Source organism: Lytechinus pictus, chromosome 4 (assembly GCF_037042905.1).
Source record: "Lytechinus pictus isolate F3 Inbred chromosome 4, Lp3.0, whole genome shotgun sequence".
NCBI lineage: Eukaryota > Metazoa > Echinodermata > Echinoidea > Temnopleuroida > Toxopneustidae > Lytechinus > Lytechinus pictus.
Window position 1 is genome coordinate 15,042,923 of NC_087248.1, and position 12,163 is coordinate 15,055,085.

The window sequence follows — 12,163 nt, forward strand, 5'->3', positions numbered from 1 at the left end:
GTCTCCTTATAGTCAAATGTGCAGAAAATGAAATACTGTGTGATATGCTAATAATAAAAGAAAATAATAAAAAAGATAATATCCATATTTCCTCTATGCAAACAAAGTATGTTTCCTTTTCGAATTTTCTCATTTCTTTACTGCGAAAAATAGGCATATCCCCCATCCTTATACTTGTTTCTACAAATTCTTTCCATTCCATTCCCTTTCCTCGATTTGATTGAGCTAGTTGAGCGTTAAGTGACTTTTCAGAATACCAGAATGCTAATTGAGCGCCAATTGACCGCTAATTGATGGACTATGTAAATTTTGGTAAAATTTAGTTAAATTAGATGGATTTTGACTGAGTGATAGAGGTATAAACTCAACGTTTTGGCGGGCGTTCTCGTGTGGTCTAAAATGCAAAATTACTTTTATTGCTTATTTCTCGAGACCTTTCAAATGAGTGAACTTCAGAGCTCGATAGCAAAAAAAAAATCAAGCACACACATGGGTCATGAACCCTTTTTAATTTTTGCATATTTGAAATATTTAGGTGCTACAGTAACTGCATAAATTTTGCACTAGCTCTTGTGCGCATGCGCGTTGCTATTGCCGCACTTTTACTTCCGCCTTGTTTGCGATGTCTGAAGCCGGTTCTTTGGCGAAGTATGGATCAAAATCCAGACAGTTTTTTCGTTGTTCAAGGTCGGAGGACACCCGTCAGGTGATTTTTTTTTAACGTACTTTCATTGCAATAGTATTGTGCATTTTCCTGCATTTTGTATCCAGATATTTGTGTTTGTGATTCGTGAAGACATGGTCGTGGAGAGCGGTCGCTAAGGTATTTTTGAACCAGATCTCCGGCCGCGTCGGCTTGGAGTTTGCGTGGAGGGCTGACCTGACGTTAGCTAGAACTTGTGTGGGGGACAGAATGTTGGACACCCGTCCGAAATGTGGAAATTATAATATTAACCTTTCCTTAGTTTGAAGTCGATTTTCTTTGATTGAAATGGGTTTGCACTGTCCTATCTGTGACTGCTCAGGATCTCAGTCGATCTCAATTCGGATGCTGCATGAATTGAAGTGATGATTATGATGGGGTGTCCAAACTTCGCGGACTTTTCAAAAATATTCATCAGGCTTAAACAAAATATTCATAATTTAAACAAACCCAATTCAAGAAATAGTTACCACTTTGACGGCAAGATCGTAAACTATAAAATCATGGACGAAAATGTAAAGTAGGTCAAGGGGTTACGCCGGTATCGCGATCTCAAAATTCTATTCCGATCGGCGAATGCGCGCTGTGCTGGAAAACCGTTCTGAAAAAGTGTGACCTAACTTCGCGGACCAAAGTTTTTGTGGAGAGTTAAACAAAAACTCAAGCTCAAAAAGCGAAATATTTAATAGATCGACGGCGAAATGCTATAGAATCGGTTAGTATGGCAGTGAGTCCAAACTTCGCGCGTGTCCATACTTCGCGGACGGTCATTATCTAAAAAAACTAGCCAATATCCTTAAAATCTGACATCACCAACGTGAAAAGCGACCTAAAATTACCCTTTGGTGTAAGTTTCTTTAGGATGAGTGCAGTATTCATGAAAATATTGGCAAAAGATCGGCAAATTTGTCGCCGTTAGCGCCCGTTTTGAAGAAATCTGATATTCTCAACAAGCATCACGATATCACCATTTTGCAAGCATAAATCATCAAAAATGTGAGTTAAATATGGTACTAACCGATTCTATAGCATTTTGCCATCAATCTGATATAAATTTTTCACTTTTTCAGCTTGAGTTTCTGTTTAAATCTCCACAAAAACTTTGGTCCGCGAAGTTAGGTCACACTTTTTCTGAACGGTTTTCCAGCACAGCGCGCATTCGCCGATCGGAATAGAATTTTGAGATCGCGATACCGGCGAAAGCCCTTGACCTACTTCACATTTTCGTCCATGATTTTATACTTTACGATCTTGCCGTCAATGTGGTAACTATTTCTTGAATTCTTTTTGTATGAATTATGAATATTTTGTGAAAAAAAATCAGCCTGATGAATATTTTTGAAAAGTGCGCGAAGTTTGGACACCCCATCATACCACATTTAACTCACATTTTTGACGATTTCTGCTTGCAATGGTGATATCGTGATGCTTGTTGAGAATATAAAGATTTCTTCAAAACGGGCGCTAACGGTGACAAATTTGCCGATCTTTTGTCAATATTTTCATGAATACTGAACTCATCCTATAGAAACTTACACCAAAGGGTAATTTATGTCGCTTTTTACGTTGATGATGTCAGATTTTAAGATTTTAGATAATGACCGTCCGCGAAGTATGGACACGAGCGAAGATTGGACTCACTGCCATACCAACAAGACCGAGGTGGTATTCTGAACATTGTCTTTTCTGATGTCACCATATTTTTTTTTTCTCGGAGATATGACAAAATCAGTATTCTGGTGCCTTGGTGGATGTCATATTTATAACATAACTTTTGTCGCAAAAATTGTCTCTTCTCTTTAACGTCGTTAGCACGCACCAAAAATATGTGGCTTTAAATGCATGTAATCCTATACAAGCAAAAGATATGACAAAAGTTATGCTAGGGAGAGAGCAGTCATAAATTTTGTCATATCTTTTACCCTGCTGACTAATTGTCAAGCATACTCTGATATTAATTATTTAGATTAGATTGTGGCACTCAAGGGTTCAATACATGCTGCCATGCATGGTAAAATCAAGGCACGACGCATGCAACTCTCTCTATGAGCTCATCCTTTCACAGAATTTGGAGATAAGACACAGATATCTGGCTATATTCGCAAATATACCCAGTCATCATAAAGTTGGCAAGAATCCTACCTCCATATACGATATTGGAAAGATAAAGAGCAAGCAGAAACATTTTAAGGCAGTTTTTATCAATGGTGTTTAGTGTACGGATGAATGGCATTCAAGCTTGAGACGGGCTGGAGCTGGCAATATCATATGGCATCATTTACTGTATTCAATTGATGTGATGTTAGCATACTTGTGTGTCCTAGAGGGTGCACATGGTATTCCTAATGGGTGGTTGTCCATTTTTATCCAATTCTATTGAAAGTATCCCTTTGTTTTATTATGTTTCTTCAAACAGAGATAAAAGCATTGGATATCTGACCAACTCACAGCGAACCTTGAGCACAAAGAACTTGTCACAGACGTCTACATTCCGCAACACCAAAAATGGTGCGTGGACAGGGAGAGAGTCATTTAGGGACACCAGGCAGTCCTGGACAGACGAGCCTTCACCGGAAAACCCTTATGAAGAAATTCAGGACAACCTCCGTGCCAAAAGTTCTGAGCTGAGCCTTGATCTACGTAGCCTCAACAGTAGCCTGAACAAAAGCCTCAATAAAAGTGTGACGTTCAATGAGACTCTAGATGACTACAAAAGGCCACGGGATGAAGATGAAAACAGTCTTGATGACACCTTTGAAGAGGAACTTCAGCGCCTAATTGCAAATGATGCTCATGAGAATCACCTCCATGAACAAAGCCTTGCCGGCAAGGCCAAAAGTAAAGCCACTGCGCAGTGGTTTACTGATCCCATCCATCTGTCTCAAGAAACAGAGTATCCTGTCTTTAAAAGCCTTGGCGCCAAGGAACACACAGTGTCATCAGTAAAAAGGACTACAGGTATGCTAGGTACAGGGATGGCACAGAAAAAGGTTGCATCAAGCATCTCGTCTGATGAAGAAGTGAGAAGATATTTCCCGGTGACATTCAACGAAGTGCCTGCAGTCATGCAAACCCTGACTCCCCCGCCACCCATGGACTCCAGCACCCGAAGTGTAGTAGACAGGACTACAAGGAGTGTTATGAGTGATGCTGGTCCGAGGAGGACTGGTTCTAGCAGACCTCCTCTCCCTAATGGCAGATCAATGAGTGCCTCTGACAGGCATCACAACCTGAAAGCTATGAATAGGAGTTCATCTCGGAATGGCTTTCCAGCTAATGGCATGTCCCTCAGACTCTCACAGGGTGTCTCCACTCAGGATCCGCAGTTGAAGGCAGTGAAGGACTATAACTACTTAAAGGTAATTTTTCAATCATTTCATATTACGAGATGGCATACTTGGATCACATGACCACTTCATGATCTTTGGGTACTAGGTGAAACCCCACGTGTGTACATGGTATTATTATAACTTGTATCTGTAATGCACATAGTAGCCTCTCACCCAGAAATGCAATGTCTGGGTGAGATGCTGCCTCAAACAAATTCTGTCATCCCATTGTTAGCATACTATCACTTTCTAGTGAGGTTTGCAAATACCATAATGGAGACCACTCATGATTGTGCATTCAAATCACAATGACTGTTTGGGTATAAAGAACTAAAACTAAAATCATCAGTATCAAATATTGAATAAAATGTCTTTCTTTCTCTTAATAATAACACAGTTCTCATATAGCACATGCCGCATTTTGAAATAATGTCCCTATGCGCTTGGCTTTAGCCCCACACCCTTTTGCAGCAGGGAGGCATTTCAAGGAATGAATTCTTGCCAGGTAGTCATTCACCTCTCCTGGGTTGAGTACAGCAAAATGTGGATGAATTTCTTGCCGAAGGAAATTACGCCATGGCTGGGATTCAAAGTTTTTAAAACCCACGACCCTTTGTTTCAAAGTCAGAAGACTTATCCACTGGGCCACAATGCTCCAACAATACACCAGTATTTGAAATTGAGAGCAATTTTCTCTAGAAAAATCTGCTAATAATAATATTTCCACTTTTATTTACCTCAGGCATCCCAGCAATTCATAGATGAGAGGGTCGTTGCATCTCCTTTTGAGTATGAGCTGTCTAAGCTCCGCATGGAGCGGCTCAGGATAGAGGAGCAAAGGATCCTGGAAACCAAGCGGCAGGAGGAGCTGGAGCGGATCAGAGGGCCAGTCCCAAAGTGGTAAGGTTCCCCTAAAACTTACAGGGGAGCACTTGATATGATAAAATGATTCTAACATCACTTGTGACCAATCAGATACAGGTACAGATATTTCAGTGCTTTTGTTCACATATTTCTTACTTTCACTGACAAACTGCTTTGTGAAATGCTCTCCAGGGGCCTGTTTCATACAGGACTTACAACTGTTGTAACTTTGCCATTATGATGACAACTACCATGGTAACAGAGCTCAGCAGTCAATCAGAATCCAAGTTTCCATCATGGTAGTTGCCATAATGTCAAACTTTCCATAGTTGTAACTCTTTATGAAATGGGTCCCTGGTTTACTCAAAGATGAAGATTAATGGGGTCTCAAGGGAAATTGGGATACAAAGACTCTGCTGTAAACAAATTTTCTGAATCCAATTTGCTACAGAGCAGCTATTGGCTGGTGCCATGTAATTAAAATCTAATGTCATGACATTCAAATACATGTATGTTGCAAGTTTTCTGAATACATACAGTATGTATCTGGCTGTTAATGATTCATCATCATTGCTTACAGCAGGGTTTGAGGTGTTTGTTCCTTGCTTCTTATTTCCACTTTTCTTCTCTTCTTTTGATCTCACACTTGATATACATGTAGGTATGAGCTGAAGACTCCCAATTTCACCTACGAACATGCCAAGAACAATCAACTGAATAGCAGTAGGCAGAACTGGCAGAGCCTTTATGATTATCGCAACAAGCTGCTTTCTGCTTCCCAAGAGTTTGCCAAATCCACCAATTGATGATCCAATGATGTCTTTAAGAACGGTGCTCTCGATTAAGCAACATTTAAACAAATGCAAAGGTGAAGGTTATTTGTGAAAGAGTGGTCATGGGAACTGTCATGTAGTGATGAAATAATGGCTGGGCCTTAGAAATTCTGTATTTTATTGCATTCGGTAGCCTCTGATTAGATCGCTCTATTGGATTGTGATAACTGGGCCTGTTTCCCCAACAATTGATCCAATCGATCCCAACTTTGGAAAGAAATGAAAAGAAATGTAATTCCTGTCAACCACATTATGCCTTTATAAATTATATATTTTTGGTACTTTCATTTGATATAGTAAAAATATATGCATATTACCTCTATTATTAAAGGCCATCATATTGAATGCATATGTATATCAATTTGCGTCTTTTGATTATGAGCAGGATTGTGCACATGTCATTGTTTTGACCAGTGTTTCCATAGTTGCGATTGATTGGATTGATTGCAATGCTTTGTAGGACGGGACAAAGATTTTCAAAACCTAGGTGTGTGAAGTATTGTTACATAGACTATGGTAGCATCAGCTAACAAGTGTTGAACTAAAGGTATAAAAAAAATCATTGTTTCCCTACCTTTATTAAAAAAAGCATGTAAGATGGACTTCTCAGTACTAGAAATAGATCCAGAAGTCCAAAATACAATGGCATGTTTGTGGTAAAAGAGCACAAGTCGGAGAGCTAAATGTGCACCCTCTTTCAGTGTGTGATGCAGAGGCAGATGTTATAAATCCATTGCTGATATTTGATTTAAAAAAAAAACTTCTTTACCCCTGCCCCCTCCTGAAAGTCCTCATGCCCATGCAGCTTTGGATAATTACTAGTACTTTAGATAATATATAAGGGACTATTAAAAATTGATTTATGGAGAGAGAAAATGCAATATGAATAATCACCTTGAATTCAATGTACAGTATGTGCTGCTTTTCAAACATATAAATATATATGTATTGTTTTATTAATGGTAACATCTATGTGGTAATGACATTTATATTGAAGATTTGCCCCCCCCCCCTCCTTAGATAGTTATATAAGGCATTGCTAAACTTTGATTCTTATGTAGAGAGAGAAGGCAATATGTATAATCAATATCTCCTTGAATAATTGTATATGTGCTGCTTTTCAAGCATATAAATTGTGTATTGCTTTTCTTCCTCCCCCTTTTTTATGGTATCATCTACATGTCAGTGACATTTGTAGTTTTGTGTTCATATTAGACGAGTCCATTTATATATTAAAAAATCTTTATATTATCAGTCAACATCATATACGATCTGTATGATGAAGTTACTTTAAACCATGACCAAATTCTCTGGAGATGGCAATCATAGCATGATCTTTTATGCCTGAACTGCACTTTGAACAACTCTGGTATTATTGTGTTGTTAGTTAGTCATCCAATGTTATCATTTTTTATTTATAATTTATTTCTTTTTCTTTTCTTTTTTGCTTTATTCTCAATTTAATTATTTTTAATTCAAATATTTGTTCATTCATCCATTTTAATACTTTTTATCTTTCATTAATTAATAATTATATTTATTAATTTATTTTTGTTCAGAAGAAGGGGGAGATATGAAGTTTTTTTTTTATGTTAACAGTCGGTGTTAAAATGTTTTAATGATAATTAAGAGTTGGATATTGTGTTTTAATGACACTAAAATATATCTTATTTCCCATCTACATGCCAAACTTTGAATATATCGCATTTGGCACAATTTGTAGATGCACAAAGAGAAAGACCGAGAGAGAGAGAGAGAAGAAAGTTGTGACATTTACAAGTAATTCATAGCAGCACAACAGTAGGAACAGAACAAACTTTTATCTACATGTATGCCTTGACAAGATGCTTTCATGTGTTTGTTTTAGATATTCATTTTATCAGTTTTAAGTAAGTACTTATGGGGGAAGTCTCCAACCCAACAAAAATTTGATTTGAATTAAAATTATATAGGAAAATCAAACAAAATTAATGCTTCAAATTTTATCAAAATCTGATGTAAAGTATGACAATCTAAAGTTACGCTCATTTTACAATAGAGTTCTGCACACTCTCTGGTTGGTTTGCAAATTTGTGAGAACCGATGTCATCAGCTAATCATAATTTTTTAATTTCTAATATGAAATATAAATTTTTTATGATCTCACCTTTTATCATATGGAATATCCATTATTATAACCTAATCAGGGGCCGCGCAACGGTTTTTAAAGTGGGGGGCTGACCATGCAAAAAATCACAATCCTATGGTCAGTTTTACGTTTTTGTTCAGTTTTTGAAAAAGTAGGGGGGCTGAAGCCCCCTCCCATCCCCCCGCTTCCGCGGCCCCTGCTAATAAACCTATTGTAAAATGCTGTATGTCTGAAAATTTCCCCCGATTTCGTTGAAATTTTCAGCTGTGTTTGTTTGATTTTTTTTTTCATTTTATTCAAGTCAGTTTTTTTGTCTGGGTGGACTAAGAATGAGCAGAACCCACCAACCTGTTCCTTATAACCATCAGAATTTTAAGTATTGCGAATGCCAGTAGAAATGTCTGTTATATAAATGACAGCTGTGATTATATATTTATTTACCACTCGTGGGATGGAACACCCTATCAGCAAATGCTGCTTTTCGTAGGGGTCCATAGACACAATCAATAGAACACAATCAATGTGACAAAATCAATAGAAGAATGTGTTGGTATTATGGAACAGCCCCTATCTATCATCCTTCCTATCCTTTTGATTATGATAACTATCTATGCATTTAAATTCATTCCAATCAATCCTGCCAATAAATGCATATTTTGATATGCATTATTTATGATGAAAGAATAAAGAGTGAAAAGCATTAAATTGTGTGAGGATATCTGATTTGTTTCTGTCCTGTCAAAGGTGTCTGGTTTTCAAGCATCATACTAGCACCCCATAAGCAATGCAAGTATTAAAAAGAAAATGAGGACATTTATGATCCACAATTAATTGCCATCAACAAATTGGGGGGGGGGGGGTTCACAAAGAGTCAAGTATGACTTAAGAGTTGCACTTAAATTTCCAGTGGCGTGCTGTATTAAAGGCATCATTGTATTGGCCAAATCGTTCTTAGAGGACGTGTGTTACTGCATATTAATCCATAAGATTGCGCGTTTCATATCATGTGCGCGCCAGCACTAAGCAAGTCATACTTAACTTCTTGTGGAACATCTCCCCTGGATTTTCTTAACAGGGTTTTAAAAAATAGAAATCTAGCAATCTTTTATATTGCTTGTATTTTTTTGGGTAAACTTCTCAGTACTTCAAAGAGCAGAATTCGACAAAAAATAAGAATTTGGCCAATCCTAAACACAAAATTCCAGTAGTTTATTGTTTTAGCTCTTGAACAATTTGAGGAGTATAAATTGGGTTGGTTTGAAGGCATGTTCAGGTGCAGAAGTAGGGGAATAGGGACTAGCAAGAATCTAAGGGGTAGCAGACACGGATGATGATTATGCACGTGAAGAGAATGACTTGAATTGATGGGCTTTTGGAAAGAGGGGGGAGGTGGAAGATGAATTGTGTAAAGGAAATTTCTTTGGCCACCAACCCAGTCCAAAAATGTTTCAAGGAATGAATAAGCAGCTTTAGATTTGCACTGCAACTTATGTAACATGGTTACTGGGCAAAAATATTTCCTACTTACACAGAACAGTGTGTTTGTCAGATAAACATGTCAATTAGTTTCTATGCAAATCCAAAGCTGCCTATTATTTCTGCCAAGTAATCATATTAATAATTCACCTGGATTGAGTGCAGCACAATGTGGATTACCGTAGTTTCCTACCAAAGGAAAAAATATGAATGCCACAGCTAGGATTTAAACCCCGGCACTCTAGTTGAAAGGCGAGGACAAACTACTACACCACACGCTCCCATTCATTTACTCTCCAGAACTGGGATTTGAACCAACGACCCTCTGATTGAAACATGTGGGTATAAACCACACACTCCAATGAATTCTTTCTCCTGAAATGGGATTTGAACCGATGACCCTCCGATTGAAAGACAAGGGTATAAACCACTAGACCACATGCTTACACTAGTTAACTCTCCTGGGCCCCGTTAAATGTACTTCAATGTGCCCCTGAACATATTACTTAAAAATTATTTTTTTTGAAACTTCTGTTACCTCGCAATGATACACTCAATCAGTGATAAACTAGCAATTAAAATTCACAAAATAAATCAATCTCATAATTTACAACTGTAATCTACTCAATTGTGTTATTTATTACGGTCCATATACATATTTGGAATGGCATTATGAAACAAAATAATACTCTTATGTACAATTACATAACTATTTCATATAATATATTACTAGTATACAACCCTAAATATTCCAAAGGAAAAACAAGAGTTTTTGGAAGACCCATAAGTACTAAACTGTGTATAATGGTCCAAATGAACCAAGGAAACATGAATAATCGGGAAAGGTAAATAGGGATAAATGAGAAAGAGTTGCTATTGTAATGTCTGCACATTATTGGACCAGATTCTGGAACATATACATGTATAAAAAAGGATAAGGTATCCATTCACTTCACGGTGCAAAATTCTGTTAATTAGTGCAATAATTGTAGTCATAAATTAGAAAAAAGGATATAATGCCAATAAACTAATATGTAAATAAATGGTGAATATCAAGAATATAATCTGGTAAAGATGATGGTCAAATTATAACTTTAGAGGCAAGCTGGAAGTAGATATCTTTAGCGAAGCAAAGCTGAAAAACGAGTGTGCGTACTATACATCAAGTTTCTCTAGAAAGTGATAGTTTTCCTTGTCTATGCAATAGAAGTCAACACGGAAAGTGTTACGGAAATCGATAAGGAATCATAATATCTTTTTCAATAATCTACATTAGGCCTGGGATGAATGCCGTGCAATTGTTCCCTAGGGTAAACAATCAAACGGTTCGAAACAATCTAGATTCCTAGATTATCAGAAATCACAAAAGCTTGAACTATTTGCATGACCTAATAGTGGTCACATATAAATAATGAGCAAAGCTGACTCAATTGAGTGTCCCAGTACAGCACATATGACATGCACATCAACACAGCTGAATGATGCGCAGTTGCCAGCACGACCGTCTCACAATGTTTGGATTTCAATTTCATTACATTTCCTTTGTTATCTTGCACTTTGTTTTCAAATATCAATGCCATGTACTTTTAATAATCAAATGTCTCGAATCAGTAATCCACAACTGGCAAGCATTCGATTTGTGCAAAAAGTAGTACTTGGTTGCCCATTGTTGGTAATCTGATCGAATGCATCAACTGTTCAGAGTCAACTCCCAGGCCTAATCTTTTTCAATAATCTACATGTACACAAAGGGTGGATCCAGGGTTTTCCAAAGGGGGGGGGGGGGCACATTTTTCCGATGAAATTTTGACAAGCAAAAAAAAAAAAAAAAAAAAAAGTTTCACCTAAAATCAGAGGTCATTTCGTCCACTTTACATTACAAATTTTGATTATGGCTCTCCAAGGGGGGGGGGGGGGAATCCGTCAGTGTGTACAAATAGCTTGTAATAGCACATCATATCCAAATGCCTATCACACAAAAGTTAATTGCCATCCAATGGAACTTTCATTGAATCCTTGATTTTGATTGGCTGTTGAGCATCGTTACCATGGTAGCTACCATTGGTTGGTAGGGTAAGCATAATTGTAACTTTTATGCAATATATGTAGTTAGAGATAACAAAATAAAAGCTATCAAGGTGTTTACTAGCTGCCTTCTCAGAATACCTTGTGTCCTTGGTTACTTTCCGCCGTGATACAGATTAAAATAAAACTTGCTGGCATTAAGTTAAGATCGATCTTTGCTGTGTAAAGTTTTTAGCATGATAAATATGACAGATATGGATTCACTGACCAATCTGCGAAAGTACAGCTCATGTTTATGGCGCGCCGTTTGACCAATAATTCAGATAAACACTGTTTATCGCCGATAAACAGTGTTTATCGCCGAAAAACAGTGTTTATCGGCGATAAACACTGTTTTTCGACTGATAAACACAGTTTCTCTCGATAAACAGTGTTTATCGGCGATAAACAGTGTTTTTCGGCGATAAATACTGTTTATCGAGAGAAACTGTGTTTTTCAGTCGATTAACATAGTTTCTCTCGATAAACAGTGTTTATCGCTTGATAAACACTGTTTATCGGCGATAAACAGTGTTTATCTGAATTATTGGTCAAACGGCGCGCCATACATGTTATGTGATCAATACATATGCAGAGTGGCTTTTGATTCGTCTGACAACAAGCATCAAATATGAACATATCAGAAACAAGGGCTTGACTAGAGGCTAGGTGAATACTGAATTACTGACAGCACATTCCCTGTAATAAAGATGAGAGCATTGTTCTCGGGAGGGAAATAATAATAGCAGGGCGCGCTGGGAGAACA

The 12,163-nt window shown here is 37.5% G+C and overlaps 1 protein-coding gene across 1 annotated transcript; it reads left to right on the forward strand.

The window, feature by feature from the left end:
- The first annotated feature begins 589 nt into the window (after positions 1-589).
- LOC129258953 (uncharacterized) lies at positions 590-8,562 on the forward strand. Its single transcript, XM_064098468.1, has 4 exons — positions 590-706; positions 3,120-4,062; positions 4,775-4,932; positions 5,558-8,562. The coding sequence occupies exons 1-4, from the start codon at positions 651-653 to the stop codon at positions 5,700-5,702; spliced, it is 1,302 nt and encodes a 433-aa protein (XP_063954538.1). The 5' UTR covers positions 590-650; the 3' UTR covers positions 5,703-8,562.
- The last annotated feature ends 3,601 nt before the right edge of the window (positions 8,563-12,163 follow it).